The 21,429-nt window shown below is 45.9% G+C and overlaps 1 protein-coding gene across 2 annotated transcripts in view; it reads left to right on the top strand.

The window, feature by feature from the left end:
* Positions 1 to 21,429, top strand: part of PALS2 (protein associated with LIN7 2, MAGUK p55 family member) — a 985,569-nt gene that overhangs the window by 252,647 nt on the left and 711,493 nt on the right. Inside the window, exon 3 of one of the 2 annotated variants that reach the window (XM_086941681.1) lies at positions 17,112 to 17,230. In XM_086941681.1, the coding sequence (XP_086797807.1) occupies positions 17,114 to 17,230 (117 nt within the window). In that variant the 5' untranslated portion in view covers positions 17,112 to 17,113. The remainder of the gene's footprint in view (positions 1 to 17,111; positions 17,231 to 21,429) is intronic. The other variant, XM_086941682.1, reaches the window with a different exon arrangement.

The following is a 21,429-nucleotide window of genomic DNA, read 5'->3' on the forward strand; positions in this document are numbered from 1 at the left end:
CCCCACAAGCACTGCAAAAGAAGTTATCATAAAAAAGAAACTAACTTCATCATTACTTTCTCTTGATTTTAACTTTTATCCTCTTCAAATTCTCAACCATAAAACAAATGTTTTTTGCTGTTCTAATAAAAAAGACCACTCCTGTAATCTACTATAATGTTGATACAATCCTAATTGCTAAATATATCATATTACTCCATACAATACATTATAAATTGTTGTGATTACAATCATTTCGAAATTGAATGGCTCAATGCATTTCGGGATGCACTCCCTTCTTCAGGAGTGATGATTGTAATGACTCCTTGGAATTTACGTGCACTGTAAGTAACCCCCTCGCAAGAACTCCGACTCACTCGCCTCGTTCTTCCACAGCAAGATCGCCGACATACACAACAGCTTCGGTGCCCAGACCACGCTCCGAACAGACGCCCCCCACCACCACCAACCTCCGCGCTTGGACCCTGATCAGCACCGAAGACACCATCTACACGAGGAACACCATCCACTCCGGATCTCCATGCCCCCACCACGTCTTCAACAAGGCCGACTTAGTCATCGCACCCCAACTCCGGGACATCATCAACTGCTCCTTCGACACCACAACGTTCCCAGAGAGCTGGAAGCATGCCGAACTCGGCGCCCTCCTGAAGAAACCATCAGCAGACCCCACGGACCTCAAGAACTACCGCCCCATCTCGCTCCTCCCGTTTCCTGCTAAAGTCATCGAGAAGACCGTCAACCGACAGCTTGCTGCCTTCCTAGAGACTAACGGATCCCTCGACCCCTCGCAGTCCAGCTTCCGAGCCAACCACAGCACCGAGACCGCCCTCATCGCAGCCACTGACGACATCCGAGCCCTGCTCGACAACGGGGAAACAACGGCCCTCATCCTCCTGGACCTCTCCGCAGCGTTCAACACTGTCTGCCACCGCACCCTAGTACAACGCCTCAGCAACATCGGAATCCAAGAGAAGGCACTGGAGTGGATCATCTCGTTCCTCGCCGGAAGAACCCAGAGAGTCCGCCTGCCCCCGTTCAGATGCAAGGCCACCGAAGTCATCTCTGGCGTACCACAAGGATCATCACTCAGCCCCACCCTCTTCAACATCTACATGAGCCACCTCGCGGCCATCGCACTCCAACACAACCTCAACATCATCTCCTACGCCGACGACACTCAGCTGATCCTCTCCCTCACCAAAGACCCAGCCACCGCCAGAACCAACCTTCACGAAGGGATGAAAGAAGTAGCAGAGTGGATGAAGAACAGCCGCCTGAAACTGAACTCTGACAAGACGGAAGTCCTCATCCTGGGACAATCTTCCTCCGCCTGGGACGACTCCTGGTGGCACCCATGGGCAGCGCACCCAAACCAACGGACCACGCCCGCAACCTGGACTTCATCCTTGACTCCTCCCTCTCGATGACTAGACAAGTCAACGCCGTCTCGTCCTCATGCATCAACATCCTACGCATGCTCCGGAAGATCTTCTGATGGATACCCACCGAAACCAGGAAGACGGTCACACAGGCACTCGTCACCAGCCGACTGGACTACGGAAACACCCTCTACACCGGAACCACAGCCAAACTACAGAAGAGACCCCCAATGCATCCAGAACGCCTCCGCACAACTCCTCCTGGACATCCCCTGTCACAGCCACATCTCAGGACACCTGAGAAACCTGCACTGGCTCCCCGTCAACAAGAGAATCACGTTCCGACTCCTCACCCACGCACACAAGGCCCTCCACGACCTGGGCCCCAGGTACCTCAACAACCGCCTGACCTTCTACACTCCCACCCGCCAGCTTCGTTCGACCAGCCACGCCCTCGCCGCCGTTCCACGCATCCGAAGAGCCTCCATGGAAGGAAGATCCTTCTCCTACCTGGCAGCCAAGACATGGAACTCCCTCCCCATCCACCTCAGTCAGACCCAAAACCACCCCTCCTTCAGGAAGAAACTCAAGAACTGGCTGTTCGAGCAGTAGTAGACCCCCCCTCCCCCAAGCGCCTTGAGACCCTCCGGGTGAGTAGCGCGCTATATAAATTTCTTGATTGATTGATTGAGATTCAGTGATGGGTTAGTTGGTAGGGACCAATTTGCGATCCTTTCCACCATATATTCTGAAATGTTGGTTGTAAACAGGTCAACAAACATTTTTTTTCACCTTTTTAATTTTCTTTTTTTTTTTATTCATCATTTCTCAATAGAAGAGAAAAAACAAACATCACAAAGATGTACAGTACATGGCATACAGGTCGGTGTCTTTACATTACACAAGGATAAAGCATCCATCGAGGGTAAGTCAGGGCTACACATGCAATCTTATACAAGACAGTTCATTCAGGAAATGAAGCGAACGGACAGGGGCAAGATAGTACAGTGCAAGACCGTCATGTAGTAAGCATATTCATTACATTACCATATATAACAGATCACTAGATAGTGGGCACAGACAGCAAATAGGATGTAAGGGGTCACCAAATGTCCCTTGGCCTGGATGGTGCGGGCAGCTCTTCAGCATAACAGGCCAACTGGTCCCGGCAATAGGTTAGATCCTGCTGCCATAGTTTGGTGGTAGGGGCCAGTCTACTCTCCCAACACAGAGACCCTCCTCTTCGCCATCAACAAGGCAAGAGCCACAAACCTTCTGCGGGGGGCCTGAACACCGGCAACAAGACCCAAGAGACCTAGTTGAGGGGTACAATCCAGAGGAAGCTCAACCATCAGGTGTATAATCTTTATAACTGATTCCCAATATGCGAACACCTTAGGACATACCCATGCCAGGTGATAAGTCAGCCTCAGGGGCCCCCCAGTTTCTGCAGGCGGCGGAGTCTCTCAGACCGTATTTGTACAATTGGGCAGGGGTATAGTATAGCTGATGTACATATTTGAAATTAACCATTCGCAGATTACCATTAGCTGTTAGATGCCCTGTCAAGCAGCAACAGTCCGCCCACTCATCCTCAGTGAGAGCATGTGGCAAACCTGCATTCCATTTTTTCAAAGCTGCTACTTCAGAGACAGCCACCTCCCTCTGTGATATCCGATATAGTTTAGTGACCAGCGTTACCCTACAGGGAGTAGTATATAAAAGTTGCAGTGCTTCTAGTGTGGGTGGCTCAGCAGGAAATTGTGAGTACAGCAGACGCATGGCTGACCTAAGCCCGGTGTAAATTAAAAGTTGCATAGAAGTGATAGGGCCACCAGAAACCAGGGACGCTGAAGTGATGAATTGGCCGCCAGGATACACATCCCCCATGGTCAGCATGTTCATATCTTTAAGGATCCGCAGGGTCAACATAAACATTAAACTGACCCTAAGATGGCGTCAGTGTAAAACAAAACTAATGCCCATCGAGGTAAGAGTCCCTTTAGCTCCCTCATCTTGCATCTCCAGCTGCATATTTCGAGACCGCTGTCTATGACGCGACGCCCCAGTGGCAGACATCAAGTTCTGGAGGCACAGTATACACAGCATCACAAACACAAGCGGCCAGTCCCCAAGATGGAGGCCATTCACCCCTAACCCACCAACTCTTCACCAGCGTCCGGCCATCGCTCACTGCAGAGGAGTAGGACCAGCCACTATTTATTTTTGTGAATAACATACACATACATGTTGACTAGCCACTATTTACTATTATGAAACACTGATCCATTTAAGGGTGGATTATGGACTGTGAACAGAGGAGTGGGACTAGCCACCAGTGGGATTATGGACTGTGAACAGAGGAGTAGGACTTGCCACCAGTTACTTTATCCATTTAAGCGGGGACTGCTGACTGAACAGAGAAGAAGGACTAGCCAACATTTACTACCTCTCTGCCTGCAACAAAGGTGAAGAAGTGATTATTCTTCCGAAACCAACCTGGAAAAGACCTGCCAACAGCTAGTGCGGGGTAACTATCTTCCTACAGGGCTCTGTTGTGACTTTCAGAGACTTGATACCCCCTGTGTTCAGTCACCTCACTATGGCTCTTGACACGCCAACCCCCCCACCCAATCCCTACCTACACATCTGAAACCCCACAGCCTGAACTCAAACACTATTAACTTCCCCCCACCTCTCTGCTAAAATGAGACGAAACTTCAAACAGAAACTAATCCGACAACACAGAGAAACCCTATTTACAGACATCTACCACTCCTCTTCCAAAGGTCTGATTAAGATGGATGTAATTTTCCACATGGAGAGACCAGAAGACTGGATCTCCATTCTCAGAGCTCAACTTTACATCGCCAAAACCACATCCACACCACACAGCTGCAAATTAACATCCCAGCTCCCTAATCGCTCGCCTAGAAGAGGGATCACATTTGTGCAGAAAACAGGAGGGAGAAGGATGAACTTAAAGACTAGGTCGGCCTCCAGGGACGTAACATGACTGTAGGAACCCAATTTTACTGGGTTCAGAGACCTAGCTTGTGTTGTGATCACTGATCAAATTTCATCAGAATGGACCAATAAGAAAGAAAAATTTCTTTCTAGTGTCCCCTCACTCATCGGGGTTTCCCCACGGTGACAAAAACGGTTGACACATATACCCCAATTAGGGGCTCATAGGAGTGGCAAATATAGGGCTGGTCCCTGTATGGTCCTGATGAAAAGCTAGGGGAAGCTTGAAACATGTCGACCGAACACTGATTTAATCCTCATTATAGGTTAAATGGCAGTGTCACACCCTATTTTATTATACCAACCTAGGAGCAAAATAAATTTGTTGAGGCCCACTAGCACGGTATTTTTAAATCACTCGCACCCACTCCACCACATTCTCACTTACACCACACATAGCCCTTCACAACCAAGTGCTCCTACGTAGTTCGCAAGTCGTAGCACGCCCCTTTTCGTAGAGAACTGGGATGGCCCCAATGATGAAGCACGTCACCGTGGGGAAACCCCGGTGAGTGAGGGGACACTAGAAAGACATTTTTCTTTCTTATTGGTCCATTCTTACAATTTGATCAGTGACCACAACACAAGCTAGGTCTCTGAACCCAGTAAATTGGGTTCCTACAGTCATGTCGGATCACATTTGTGACCATCTACACTAACAGCACTGTACCACACCACCACATGCCCCCACCGTCCACCTCCCCTGAGTTTCTGCACAACACAGCACCCCTACCAAGCATGCTCCACAGCTCCCCAAGGAAAACACATCCTCACTCCCCTATTGGACCCACCCACCGCAACCTCCCGAACGAGCCCCGCTGACAGTGACCCATAACCTCACTAGTTTCCGGACGGATCTCACACTCTATCCAATCCACCCCCTCCCAGGATTTCAAAAAGGGGCAACTTGCCCTACACAATGAGTAAGAGACAGCACTCCGACCTATACCACACAAGGCGAATCCCCCCAAGATGCCCCCAAACCCTCCCATGACTCAGTGGCGCAGCGACTCTCATCACTAGAAAACCAGATGGACTAGATCTCCCGGGGCCTGACCGAAATACTCTCCAATCTAGATAAAGCACGCAGACCCCACCAATCTCCTCCCTGGGTTCCCCCCACTGCCAACACCCATAAGAGCCTCTCCTGGCCCTCAGACACCCATGAAACTCAGCCTCAGAGACCCCCAAGACTGGTCACTGAACCGTGGCCTCAAGAATCGCAGTCCTTCCCACTAGGGCTCAGAGACGCTCAAATACCAATACAAAACCCTCGACCTCAAGACCCACTAGAACAGAAGCAGCCATGTCCGACAATGAAGCATCCGTTCTACCATCCTCCTACGACCATTCCCCCCCCTCCGCCCCCCCTTTGCCGCCCGTCCTTACCACCCTACCTAAGGCGTCCAAAGAAAAGAGAAAAGACCACCAGCAACAAAGAGCTTTTCACCAACTGCTTGCTCATCAACTGCAGGTCTGCTTTTCTGCATGCAACTGAACTAGCAGAGGCCATCCTCTTGCATGACATTGGCATTGCGTTCCTCACGGAGACCTGACTCAATGAGCTATCCCCACTATGCTTAGACATGCTTGTACCCCCAGGTTTCTCCCTCATAAACAAAGACAGAAAAGACCATTGAGGGAGGGGAGTAGCTATCATCTATAAACACAACATGGTCATCACAGAAATAAATTCATACGACTACTACACATTTGATTGTCTATCAACCAACATTAAGACTAAAGATAATGGATCTTTACTCTGTTACCTTCTCTACCATCCTCCAGGTAAAACCTCCGCATTCGGAGAACAATTATCTGACCTGATAGCTCATGGTGCACTTGGTGATGCCAATAATCTAATTCTAAGCGACCTGAACCTATGGTGGAATGAGACATACAACCCGCTAATCCAATCGCTATCCAGTCTCCTCTGTAATAACCACTTAATCCAGTGCTGCACAGAGGAGACTCACTACAAAGGAGCCTCCTTAGATGCCATCATCGCTCAAAGAAACACTATCACTGTCAATCACATACTCCCTGTCGACTGGTCAGACCACCACATGATCTTATTTCATATCAACCAACTAATTCTTCCTCAATCACCTTTGCAAGACCCCCCAAAAGGTTGAGAAACTTCTCTCAGGTTCCCATGGGAGTGCTTGAAGAACAGATGAGCTCACTTCTCCCCGACACCAATGACCTCACTGAATGTTACAACGCAAAGCTGGTGTCCATGCTTGACAAGATAGCTCCCCTAAAGCACAGAGTAGAGCCATCCCATCCAGATCATGGTTCAACCCCGACCTCAAATCCGAAAGGAGAAAACTAAGAGCCAAAGAAAGAAAGTGGAGAAATAACCCTACCTCCATCCTCCGCCATCAACTCAAATCCTCCCGTAGGAAGTATAGCAACCACATCAAAAACAAGAAATCCAGCTTTTTCCGCTCCGCGCTGGACACTGCCAAAAACAGACCCAAGGAGCTCTATAGCATCATCAGACAACAAACGTCCAAGCCTGTGTCCTCCTCTGTACAGGCGTCTAAAGAACTATGAAATAACTTTGCCTACTTCTTCAATGATAAGTTCACTAAAATCGAACTCTCACTGGACATCGGCAACACGCACCCCACGAAGAGCATCGCAACAGGGTCGCTTGATCTCTCTCCTGGTTCCTCTCCCAATTCCTGGCTTAGCTTCCGTCCCATTCAAGAAACTGAGATAGTCATGCCGATCTCCACATCCAACCCCTCAGCTCATGTCCTAGACCTCATTCCTCCCCTACTGACCAAAAAACTGAAGCACGCCTTTGCTTCGCATTGGAGCAAGATGATAAATAGCTCCCTGAAAAACGGAGTGGTTCCAGATTGCCTTAAAATCGATTAAGTCACCCGCCTGTTGAAAAAACCCGGCCTAGACGTGACGGATTTGAACAATTTTAGACCTGTGTCGAACCTCCCCCTTCTTTCACAAACTCTAGAAAGATGCGTACTACATCAACTAACTCAGCACCTGGACAACATCAACCTCCTGGTCCTCCACCAATCTGGTTTCAGAAAAGGCTGTAGCACAGAAATCGCGATTCTCAACATCATAGACGATCTCCATGGATCACTAGACTCTGACCAATGCTGCCTCCTCATTCTCCTTGACTCCTCTGCAGCATTTGATACTGTAGATCACAAACTCCTCATGAGGGCTCTCCAAGAAAGAGCTGGTCTTGGCGAGGTAGTCATCAAATGGTTCTCCTCCTTTCTACATAATCGCACACAAAAAATAAATATCAAAAACTTCACTTCCGATCTCCAGCAAGTCAACAAGGGCGTCCCTCAAGGCACGGTGCTATCACCGCAACTCTTTAACATCTACATGGAACCTCTCTCCAAACTTCTCAGAACGCCAACATACCCTTCCATCTCTACACTGATGATACTAAGATCTATCTGGAAACTACTTCTCTCAAAGACATACAAAGACTTGATGTTCTGAAAGATGTCCACACTAGTTGACAAGCAACCACCTGAAACTAAATCCTTATAAGACTCAGACATTCCTCATCTTGAATAAGGAAGATGACCCCCAAATTGCTGAATGGTTAAAGGCCATCGATGCGTTCAATGGGAATCTCACTGTAGCAGACTCTGTCAAATCTCTAGACATCACTCTAGACCCAAAACTAATCATGACGAGACACATTAAGAATTCGGCCAAAAGTGCTTTCCTTAACCTCAGACTACTGAACAAAATAAAACCCTACATTCCGTCCAATGATCTCAAACAGGCCACCCAATCTCTGGTACTGTCAAGACTGGACTATCAGAACGCAATCCTCTCAGGAATTCCAAAATCTCAGCTGGGTCCCATCAAAACAATGCTGCATGCTGCCAGAATGATCACCGGTATCAAGAAATTCGACCATATCTCCCCTGCACTCAAGGAACTTAAGTGGCTTTCAGCTGAAATGAGGATTAGCTTCAGAACAGCGGGCCTCACCCATGAAGCCCTTCACACCGGCAAACCTGAGTACTTGGCGAAAAACTTATAAAAGCCGGCCATACCAGGAACCTGAGAAGTTCAAACTCCCTCCTATTCATCCCACCAAATACTAGAAGAAAAAAAACTGCGGACCGATCTTTCACCGGAAGCGCTCCCAAAATTTGGAACTCCATTCCCTCTCACATCAGAACCATTCCCTCCTTTGTAGAATTCAAAAGCCAACTCAAAACCCTATTCCTCAACCGCTCCCTAGGGAATGGATAGCCCAGGACAGCTAGAGGACATCGAGCTCTGCTCCAGCTCCAAAACTCTGAAGCACCCTGAAGGCAAAAAACTGTCCTGCACTACAATGTGTTGCTCTTTATTTTTGCGTTCATGTTTTGTCGCTCTTATATTTTGTATCTGATTATCTGTTATGTACCCATTGTAAAGCGCTCCGATACCCCTGGGTCTGCCCAGCACTCTAGAAAACTTCTTAAATAAAAAAATATTGCTTGAAGAGAATCCTACTCTTTCATAGAATGAGAGAATCACTCATTGAGAGGTTTTTATTAGGGTATACTCCCCAGGGAAATGTGTGGAACCAATAAAGGCCTAATTTTGTGCATCCAAGTATGTTGCTGATGTTGGTTTGGGGGGGCCTGTGTCCTTATGGAAATTAAGTAAAAGCAGGCGAATTTAATCTCATGATGACTATTCATTATAGAAGGAGATAAAAGAGTGGAACACATGTGGGTGCCTTGACCTGTATGATTTAACGTCTGGCTTTCAGATAAGGCTCACAGGTGTTTGACACCATTTTTTTTTGTTTTAGCTATAGAAATTTGAGTCCATGACCTTGATTTGCACGCAAGGGCAAATGAAAACATTCCTGGAATAAATGGTTCCACTTAGATTTGTCTGGCTAACTGTTTGATCAAGAGGATTGTCACTAAAATACGCTTGAAATAATTTAATTGGTGAGCAACGGTGTACTCTTCCAGCTATAGTGAATGGGTAATGATCAGCCTATAAAGGTTTGGAGAAGTACACTGATAGACTTTTAAGGGAGTAGGAGAGCCTCAGGCTTGTTAGACTGGGGCTCAGACTAGCTGTCCTCTCATACAGCTCTTGCATTTCTGTGGGTTCCAAGGGCACTAGACAGCAATGCAAGAAGCGGTAAACACAGATAGGCTGTCTTGTGTTATATTGTACCACTGGGCATTTACTCAAAGTCTGAGTCCTCAGCAGCACTACTCTGACATTAGCTCATGTTTGCTGATTTATGATTGTGATTCTTCTGTGTTTATAGTTGGCAACATTTATACCACAGCTTTAGCTGTGTGCCGCTTTCACATTTTTCCAAAACACTTGTAAGATTTTATTAAAACTTTTTTGTTTTGTTTTGGATTTGTTCTACTATGAGTGAAGATTTAGCCATGAATCGAACCAACACATGTACTGGTACATTTTTATTTATTTTATATTTTGGCACTTCTGCTCTTAAATTCTTTGTGTGCCAGCCATCTTGCAGATGCAAGTCCTGCAGTTCGCAAAATCACAGGGTTTACAGAAGTAAAAGGGCTGTATAAAGGCCATTTTGCAAGTCAGAACATTATTTTTGACTTGTGAAAAAACTTTTGCAAGCCTTTCTGAATGGCAGGTAGGAGGAGGCATGGACAGGGTGTGTCCCTTCTATTTCTGAATTGGAGAGGAATGTATCTGTGGTAACTGAACTGGAACACTCACGCACTCCCACAAACCACACCCGGAACTTCATCACCATCCTGGACAACAAACTCACCATGAAAAACCAGATCAACACATTCTTCTCCTCCAGCTTACTCACCCTGTCATGCTCTGAAAGATCTTCAGATGGCTACCAGTCACCACCAGACGCACCGTCACTCAAGTCCTCATCACCAGCCACTTGGACTACAGCAACACACTCTGCATAGAAATTACCACACACCCCCTGAAGAGACTGTAGACCATACAGAACTAAGCAACCAGACTAGTCATTGACCACCCCCAATGGACCCATATCACCACTCACCTAAAGAATCACCTCTGTCTTCCTGTCCTCAAAAGATCTAAATTCAAGGTGCTAACCCTCGCCTACACAGCCCTGCGCAATCCAGGACCAGCATACATCAACCACCGCCTGAGCTTTCCCCAAACCTCCAGACACATACGGTCAGCCTCCCTCTCCCTCGCTTACAACCCCCCCACCCCCGCCCCCCGCATCACTGACGCAACAGTGGAGGACGCCCCTTCCCCTACCTCTCTGCGAAGTTCTGGAACAGCCTCCTCTAAACCTCTCCTTCTCTTCGGGAATTCCGAGGGATACTCAAGACCTGATGGTTTAACTACTTCCACCCTATCAGCTTTGGCTCTCAGCTCCTTGATACCCTTGCGGGTGATTAGCAGCGCTTTATAAATCCTGTTTAATTGATCCCACAGATCAATCAAACAGGATTTATAAAGCTCTGTATATATGTATGCACAAGCTACTTCGGTAGCCTGAACCTACCCAGAAAGACAGTAGGGTACTGTAAATTGTTAAGCATAAAGTCAACAAGCGATAGTAGAGGTAGCTGGCTTGTGAGCTGTTAATGCATTGTGAGGTACTGTCCTTTTAAAGAAGTGCATCTTCAATTGTTTTCTAAAGCGGTGCATCGTCAACTGTTTTCTAAATTGGAACAGATGGTATGGGGATGTTACTTATCCTGAGTGCTAGGGTGGAAAAGGTCAACTGCTGTTTTCTTTTTTATACTTAGTCTGCAGTCTGATCGTGTCCTGGCTGCGAGTGTGCCGAGAAACCCCAGCGATGGTGAACTTGTCGCCAAGATCAGCAGAGATGCTGGTCATGATGGCTTTGTAACTGATGCAGTTTGCAGTTAGCTTTGAAGATGTTGACAGCTGGTAAGGTGAGCCAGTAGAGTTCTATCAGGATTGGGAGATGTGATCATATTTCTTCTGGCCTTGGATAAGACATGCAGCAGTGTGTAGGAGACCCTTAAGGGGTGCCTGTGTGGAGATGGGAAGCCACGGAGCAGGACATTACCACCATCCATAAGCGAGAGTATGAGGGTTTTAATAGCAGTTATGAAGTCACTTTCTGCATGAAATGGTTTTACTATATGTAGAAGAGAGCTGGTATCAGGATTTCATTGTGTTTTTCATAATGTTTTCTTTGAGGGTGAGGTTTGTGTCCAAGGTCAATCAAAGTGACTTGGTATTCAGTGAAAGTTGGGATTTGAAGCTGTCAAGATTCAGGTCATTGAGCCAACTTTGTACTGTTTATTTGTTCTCTGCAAATAACAGAGCTTCAGGTAGATGCTGAACATCCAGATCTACATGATGTGCAGGCAGATTGGAGTGTTGAATGTCTAAAGCAAAGGAGACTTTCAGGTAAAGTAGTGTAATCATCAGCATATTGGTGAATGTTGATCCTGTTATCAGTGAGAAGAGCACAAAGCAGCTCCATGTACTTTATTTATTTTATTCATAAAGTTTTATATAGCGCTAACTTCACTCAAGCAGGTTTTAGAGCGCTTTACAGATGTAAAGAGTTACAGAGTTGCAGGTAAAACAACAACAACAATGATAAGCAAGGTAAAAGAGCAGTAAAATATGCAAGCGGAAATATTGTAGCATATAAATAGAACAAACACATAGCGGGGTTGAGCGCAAACCAGTGGAGTGGGCATGGTCAAAGGAGTTAAGTGCCTTCAAACAAGTGCATTCATCCAAAGGGCTTTCACTTCTTTTTTGAAAGACGCAGAAGAGGAAATCCGTCTAATGTGGGGAGGCAAGGAGTTCCAAATTGTCTAGGCAATACCCGAGAACACCAGTTATTAAGTTTTCTTTTGCCCGGATTTTGAGGTTTCAGAACCAGAGTGCTGGAACTTCTAGAAGATCTGCTCCTGCCAGAGAGCTCCAGTTTTTGGGTTAGGTACAAAGGGGTCTTAACCCCTTCGATGCTCATGACGAGCTGACGAACAATGGTAAATCTGCGAGTGCAGCACCGGGGGGGAAAACCTCTAGCAGCCAAGGTTTTAAAGTGAAGGGCCTTGTGCGTCATGCACGCAATCTTGAGATGAATCCTGGGCTTCAAAGGTAGCCAGTTTAAGTATTTTAGTGCCAGCGTGATGTTGCTATTTCTTCTGGAACCTGTGATGAGCCTCAGAATTCAGGGAAGCCCTGAGCGGAGGTAACTTGTACCTGGGTAACCCACATAAAGTTGCGCAACCATAATCTAGCCTGGAGATTACTAGAGCTTGCACAGCAGACTTGAAGAAGTCGTCCGGGGGGAGAAAGGGTTTCATCTTTTTAGAATATTCATGTGGAACTTGGCCCCTTTGGTGGCTGAGCTAATGTGTTCCTGCATGCTCAAAGACTTGTCCAGTATAATTCCAAGAGACCTAGCAGAATCAATGATGTGAGGGGTACAGGTGAGAGCTGTTAAGTGTTTCAAGTACTCCGCCATGATGGCGGTCTTTTTGGTTGGTGCTATCAAAATGAATTCCGTTTTGGAGGAGTTGAGCTTAAGATGTTGGGTAGTCAGCCAGTATTTAGTTTTGAGTAGGGTAGAATTGAGTGATTTGATGTAGAGTTTGAAGATGACTGGGGACAGTATGGAACCCCGGAAGACTCTCCCAGGGACAGTGATTTTTTTTTTTTTTGGTACCTGACAGTGTTTATGTGGAACAACTGGTTTTGGTTGGTGAGATAGGGGGACAAAGTTAAGGACATTGTTGATGAATCCCAATGGAGTCTCACGGATTCTTAAATAGAGTAGAATGTTCAACTGTGTTGAAGGCACTGTAGAGGTCCAGCAGTATCAGGAGGCAGAGGACGTCTTCATCTGTGGTCAAGAGGAAATAGTCGACGGTGCGAAAGGAAGCGGTCTCTGTGGTGCAGCGTGATCTGAACTCAGACTGGTTGTAATGCAGGTGACTGACTACTAGAAATATTGACATTGGCATATTCCCACAACGCACCTACTGCTCAAAAGTTACCAGTAAAGTTTTCATCTATGTGGAAAATATGCATGAATTGATTTGGAAATGTGCTTTTGTACATTTAACTTTTTTCTCTTGAAGCTGTTCTTGCTTGTGGAGAAGCCATGTCTCCCTACAAGCCATCAGCGAATTGATGTTTCATTTCATTTACCCACCCCAGAAAGGCACTTAAGGCAGCAATAACAGGAGTTTATAGTGTATTTTCACAGTGCGAGGCACCCAGAATAATGTTCAAGAATACCCAGTCTCCCTGAAATATTTTGTGAATACCCACAAAGTTATGAATTTGAAGGTGTTCATAGAATTATCCAGGGCCAGCCACTGTAACACCCTCTCTTCTACCATACCCCTAAATTTAAGGCGGTGGAAGATTCGCCATAATAGCAGATTTTTCCATCCTAGTTGCTCTTTGTGCTCTAAAAAACTAATACTCTGGATTTTCTCAATGAGGATGTGTTATTTCAAAGTGCAATTTTTTTTTTACGCATAACTAAATCACAAAACCTTTAGTGAATCACACCCAACGTTATGTGTAGCAGTAACATATTAGCCATAACATAACTCACCAAAGCAAGCTTTGCTAAATGGTAAGATGGAACAGTTACTTTCCGAGAAGTTTGGTGCACTTGTAAATCAGCACCAATGTTTCATGGTTGTTCTCTATTATACAGAGGTATACCTATACTAATATGCTTTAGTTGTTTGAGATGTTTGGGAAAAACCCTTTGTAAATAATATACTGTGGAATATTGGTGGTTCCAGGAACATGGTGCTTTCTGGGTTGCATATGACGTAGCAGTTTATGAACTGGGAAGATTGATCTATGCTGCATCCTTGTTAGCATCCTTCCCCTTTGCTTCCAAATGAGATGGTATTAAGAGAAACATCCATTCTTGCACTGGAACTGTTATTCAATTTACTGATTGATTTATTTTATTGCGACTGATGTATTACAAATGGTCACAAGAGATGAATGCATACTTTCCGATTGTTAGGCTTACGGCGTACATGAGGTAAGTTGAACTCTGCTCTTTACAAATGGGATGGATGTGTGTTTCAGAATATTGTATATGTTATGTTTCTGAAAACACTGTGCTCATCTATGACTAAAGCACCTAAAAGAGACTAATGATGTCCCCTGTTTTGTAACCCTCCATGTAGTCTGTCCCGTCTAGAGATGGAGTTATGAAACAATGACGGTATAAAAGTTACCTTTGGTCACTTTGATACACCTTTAGTCCCATACTATTGTCATCTCATAGCCAACCTCACATTGGCATTGACACTGCAACTAACCTACGCATTGGGAGTTGGGTTGTTCTGTAGGGGATTGTAACGACTGGATTCTTGGACCAGATGGGATCAGCTCCCGAGAGCCCCTCCAACCCAGCCGGAACGTAACCACCTCCCTCCTCAGGACCATCTATCCAGGCACCTGGGTACCTACCTGAGGATGGGGAACTCGCAATATACAAGCTCATATCATCAGAAACACGACTAAATCTATAGGGATACTAAGAATACTCACTGATTACTAAGGACATCCATACCCTACACCACACTCATACCTCATAGTCTCGCGACCACATGGGTCCAGACTAATCTACCCTGGGGCAGTTCTGATTATCTACCATTACACACTGATTACCCTCAGTGCTCACTCGACACGCAATCTGGCGTGCCATACACACTGAGCTGCAGCCTCAGTGCTCACTCTCTTTCACACGATCTACAATCCGGCAGATCTAAACACTGGTCTTCTTCCCAGTGCTCTCATTTACACACGATCTACAATCCGGCAGATCTACACACTGACCACAATTAGTGCTCTCACTAACGCCACTTACCAATGACGACCACTTTCCTATGAATACCTTCAGCTCTCTGTCTCTATGTTGGGAAATCTCTCTCACTATTCACTAAGGGTTCGCTACTACAATAATATTATGGGATGGCCAAATTACCTGGTATAAACTTTATCCCTTAGTTGCAGGTCTCCTATCTCCCTAATTATTCAACTATCACTTACCTGATCAGGGGTAACATCTGTTCAAACAGTAATACCTGACTAGGAGACAAGGTTACCTCCATTGTATGGGGACAAAAGATATACACACTAGTTCACTAAGAACTGGGGTCTTTTTATTTTAACAATGATGAAATACACATACACATCTGTGGGGTCTCTATGACTAACAGGAACTTTAACACACCGCTGAAAGAAAAGGATTAGACATACAATAGCCTAGGGAATAAGGACAAGATTAAGGGATAAGTGTAAGAACGAGGTCACCTTGGGAGTGTGAAGTCTTGCTCTAGCTGTCATCTGGGCTCCTCTCTCGTCTGTGTCTTGGCTCATCTCAGACTCTCTCTCCTGCACTCTTGGATACACATCTGCGCCGATCACTTTGCACTGGATTTCTCTCCCCCACGGACTCTCTCCACCTTCCAACTTCAATCTAATGGTTTCTGCCGCTCTGATAACTGTTCATTCCACTAGCTTGTTCACTCTGGGTAAAGTCTCTGTGCCAATGTCCAATTAACTCCAGCTGCTCCCACAGGTTAATCCACGAATTAACTTCAGTCTCTTCTAAAAGGCATTACTTCAGACTCCAGCTATTCACAACTCCTCCTGATAAGTAACTGCTTCTGACTGCTTCCTTCAGTTCCAGCTCACTGACTGTCTGTTTGTCTTCTCTCTGTTCCAAGCATCTTCTGTCTCTTCTCCTCCTGCAATTCCACTCCTCCAACTCTACCAACACTCTCTGCTCCTCCAATTCAACTCACTCTCTCTGCTCCTCCAATTCAACTAACTAACTTCAGCTCAGCTCTCTCTAGCTCGAACTCTTTCTGCAACTCCAACAACTAACTGACTCGCTCCTCTGCACTTCACTAATATAGAATGCTGTTTCCTCATGGAAAGTTCCAGCCATCAGCCCGCCGCCCATCAGATCCCTGCACCACTCCGCGTCAAGGACACACACCCAGCCGGCCGGCCTTTTGTTGTGTCTTCCACACAGAGAATAATACAGCCTACCGATAAGGGCTGGCCCAGACCGGTTCTCTCCAAGGGAACAACAGCTTTAACTATAAACTTTACCTTTACCCCTGAAGCCTCTCAGCTCCATCAAAATGGAGTCTCTCTAGTTCTGGGCCTTGTACGCCTGAAAAGGATGAAATAACCCTTAGCTCTGTCAGAGTACCTACATAAACCATACCAATGTGTAATATTAAGTCAGGACCAAAGGATCCAACCTCTACTATAAGCAAAAATGACAGGCCAAAGCCAATAGGCAATAGATGGCCTCTTCTAGGTCTGAAAGAAAGGGCTTAAAAGGGCCAACACAAGCTAGGAATACATATCCTAGATGTGAGCAAGATTAAAGTCTATATCACTCCCAAAATAGGGCCAAAAAGCCTGTCTATACAGGGATGTAGCGGGGAGCATGGATATCTGTAAAGGTAAGCTGATCTGCCTACACAGACCTGCTTACAAACTATTTGAAGATTTGCGAAGCAGTTTCAAGCCCTGCCAGTAGTGGGCAGAAGCTGTGCATGAGCCAGAATAAGAGTAGAAAAAGATACTTTTTCTTTATAGCGAGTAAAAGTATAGCCTTCTATTGTCTTTGCAGTATCAAATTTCACGAAAAAGCTTTAATATTTGCCACTAAATTTGCAATTTCGTTTTTTTCTCCAGCAATGCAGCATGTTTCAGACAACCTTAAGGAATTGCCCACATCAACTTGTGCAGATGAGACCGACATGATTTTCCTAAAGGGAATTATGGATCACCCAATTGTAAGGTCCCTTGCAAAGGTATTTTCTTTATTGTTTAAGTGAAAAGTGTATTTGTGATTTTGAACACACGTATACAGTTAAACATAAGCATCTACTGTAATGACAACATTAAATGCAATTTGTAGATTCAGCCAATACATTTGTTGATCGGCTTTTCCAATAGTTCTGTTACAAGGTAATCTGCGAGAAGTAACATTTGTGACAGTGTGACATAATTGGAAAAAAAGAATCAACCATTAGAAAAATCCCGAAACTGCATGTTTAAAAGTCTTCATTTGCTGAGCGACCAGATAAATGCGACAAATTATACCTAAACCAGCAAGTAATCTTGGCATTCAGGAATTGCTCCACACGTGACCAGTGGCAAATTGTTATTGCCCATCAATTACTTTTTTTTAGGTCTGGTGGCGGTAACCTTGCGAAAGCGCAGTCTCGCCAGAGACCTTTTGTCAGCGTCACAGCTTTCCAGGAGACAGGAGCTGGCCACGCGCATCCCAAAATCTGCGATAGGAGCGGGGCGCGCGCAAACGCGCACGCTGTGGCCATCTCCTGTCAAGCTCCAACACACACACAGCCACACCTCCCCCTGCACGCATGCGCACACACAGAGACACACACACCAGCGCACCTACACGCACACACACATACAGAGACCCCCCCCCCCCGCACACATACATACACACACACACAAGCGCACCCCCCTACCCCCTACAACTAAGACCCACTTACCGCCATTCTGGACTTCTGCAGCCTCCGCGGGGCTCTCCCTCGGGCATGGGAGCCCCGCTCTCAGGCACTCGGTGTGCGCGGGCTTCCGAAGACTGAAGTCCCGCCCCACGGAAGGTTTCAGTTTTGCTCACGTCTTTCTCCAGGTCGTTGAGGACTATCGATATAGTTGCTGTAATCGCTGGGGGCGTGTGGTGAGTACCCTTCATTTCAGACACCTAAAATTACAATCACTGTTGCATATTTTCTTTTCGTCCCGTCTGAGCGTTGAGTCTGTGTGGTGCAGGTGAAGTCGGGGACGTATTGTTGAAGATACCCTATTGCAATACATATTGTTTATTATGCGACCACAAATGTTGGTATTACTATGAAAAGGAAAATTGCGAACTTCGGTGAGCAGTTCCAGAACGTTGTAGTTGTTTTAAGGAGTTTCTGGATGACCTGGTCCAAAAATGAAACCATGGACGCTTAACACCCAATCTCACGGCTTAACGCATTCTTTTGATTATATGGGAGGGGGCGGTACTACTAATGTATAAAGTTGGAGACATTCAGGCAATATTAGCGCATCATAGTCCCGAAGAGCTGATAGGCTGTAGTGTCAGCACGTGCCATTGTCCTATTCAGCCAGCCTAAAGGCTCTGCCTCATCTCTCTTTTTATTTTTTTGGGCAGTTTTTATATAGCGCGAAATTGACCCGAAGGTATTGGAGCTGTTTGCATGAGCACCAGTTACGTTATGTACGGATACATTCGTTATTTGGTAGGCAAAGGGAGATTTAGTGATTTTCCCAGAATTACAGTATGTTGAGCTGAGGCTCGAACCTAGTTCTCCTGTTCCAAAGTCGGCAACTCTGACCAGTCGGCCACATCCTTCAGGTGTTCGTCGCTGACAACTACAAGGACATTTCAACCTTCCCCAAGAACAGAAACCTAGGAGCGTTCCCTAATAGCCTACACATAATTATGGATTTGATTTATTGTTTTCCAGCTGTACACCCGTTTTTAAGTGGTGGCACTTTAAGAAACCTAAATTAGACCAAAAGACAAAAAAGAATGTTACATAGATTAAATTACTAACGTTCTATGGATCATTCTCCTTGTTTCACATGGCATTCAGACGCATGTAGATGGATATGAGTAGTGTGTCCTCTGCAGTGATGTATGTGTAACTTCCTAGACACTGGTTTTAAAACCTGCAAGAAAATCTCAGTATTTCATCCTTCTGAGATAAATAAAAAACGTATAGTCTGAGGTGATTAATAGGACCATTGATTTACAGTGAAGCATTATATTAAAAAATACTTTTTTTGTAAATGAAAATAACCATTGTATCAATAGAGTATATAGTAATATGCTTTTAACCTATAAAAAAACTCAGAGGTAGTGAAACACGTCGGTTTAAGCGCTTTACAATGACACCATAGCACTCTTCAAAGGCCTTAATTACTCCGGAGTAATGCAGTGTCATGTCGCAGATTATTTGTTATCATTCAGTAAGGGGTAAGGATTTTCTGTTGCACTATATGTTCCTTTCCAAAGCAAATTAAGTGACCGGCTTTTCTGTGTGTGAGAGACAGCTGTAAGTGTTAGTCGCCACTTAATGCTGGTGGGAAACCTTGGGTCTGATTCACAAAAAATATAGAAATCTGCACTACACCATATATTTACATCTACATGCGGATGCAATTTTACTTCTTTCTGCAATTAACTATTTCTAGAAGGACAATTGGAAAGTTGCACAGAGCACGTTTCCAGTTATACTTCTGGGCATGTTGACTGACTATTCCACGCCTGGGGAGTCTGCAGGGGGGCGCGCGGCGCTGATAAAGAGGCAGGCTTTTTTTTTCTTTTCGTCCTGTCTGAGCGTCGAGTCTGTGTGGTGCAGGTGAAGTCTGGGACGTATGAGCTGTGTGAATAATAACTGTGTCAGCCCCGTGCCTGAGGTGCATCATCAGAGCTGTGTGAATAATAACAGCTGTGAGCCCCGTGCTGAGGTGCATCATCAGAGCTGTGTGAATAATAACTGTCAGCCCCATGCCTGAGGTGCATCATCAGAGCGGTGTGAATAATAACTGCCGTCCGCCCAGTGCTGAGGTGCATCATCAGAGCTGTGTGAATAATAACCGCGTCAGCCCCATGCTGAGGTGCATCATCAGAGCTGTGTGAATAACTGCGTCAGCCCTGTGTGTGAGGTGCATCAGAGCTGTGTGAATAATAACAGCTGTGAGCTACAGCATACTCTTGCACACACTCACTGCTCACCAATTCAAAGTTTGCTAAAAAATGTATGCAACGCATTGTCATACACAATGCCAATAACTCAAACTTTAATGCTGCGAGACCTATTGCATTGTAAATGCTTGTTTAAATCAGTCTTGTAGGAAAACTTCAGTTAGGTAATATAAGACTAGAGGTTGTTCCTAAACTGTCTTTAACCGCTCCAGATACTCTCGACAGGAGATGGAGAAGAAGACCAAAAGATGAAAGCAAAGCTCTAGAAATGGCAAGGTTCGAGGCATGTGGGCTGCTGAATTCATATCTGTGCATAGATCGCCGCCTAGTGTTGGGTCCGGATGATTGCACATTGTTGTCCTGGAAGAGTCTTCGAAGTATCACGAGATAGGTGGCTCCTCCCCTGGACTACAGTGTGCATGGGCAGCCTCTCCATCCTCTGATTGTTTTTTTCCACCATTGGGTTCGGATGTATATTTGTTAACTCAAGTTCGGAATCGATAAAAAACGTTATATTTGGCCAAAAGGCCTTTAGTTATCGTCGGTATTGTCTTTGCGTTCGGTGCCCAGTACTTGTTCCTGCTCTATCCTCGAGCCGGACGTCAAGAAGAGCCGCGTGGCTTTTCAGCAGTAAAGGCCCGGTCGACGCCAGAGGCCTTATCGACGATCCATTATGGAACGGAGCCCGTTCAAAAGATGTCCCGTTTGCAACTTCAAGTATCCTCACATTGATGTCCACCCGGTGTGCAACAAGTGCCTGTCTCCGGATCACGATGAAGCCAGCTGTATGGCTTGTTCGCAGTTCCGCTCCAAGAAGACGATTCGCCTTTGACGCGCAGCGCGAAAGGAGGCCCAGCAGACGGCACCTGACCCGGTGAACATCTTCGATGCCGAGGGAGATGAGGGAGTCTAGCAGGAAGTTCAAGAGAACCGGTCTGATCCTGCATCGGAGATAGACTCCAGTGTCGACGCAGATGTGGAAATGGTCGATAATGAAGACGCCGTCGACTAGGTAGGAGACGACGATGAGGCCTTTGGGGCCGTGGAAGATAGCTCGAGCGAGGAGCTAGGCCCAACTGTTGGTACGGGGGCCGAGACTAAAACACTCTATAAGGCTCAGTTCGAGGGATCGCCACATGGCCTTAGCCGAGATCAAACGCATAGTCTACAGCCTCGCCTCAAGGCCCGGCTACGGGCATTTCCAACGAGCCATCGGTTGAACGATCGAAATCGAAACCAAAAGCATTGGTGTCTACA

Source organism: Lissotriton vulgaris, chromosome 10 (assembly GCF_964263255.1).
Source record: "Lissotriton vulgaris chromosome 10, aLisVul1.2, whole genome shotgun sequence".
NCBI lineage: Eukaryota > Metazoa > Chordata > Amphibia > Caudata > Salamandridae > Lissotriton > Lissotriton vulgaris.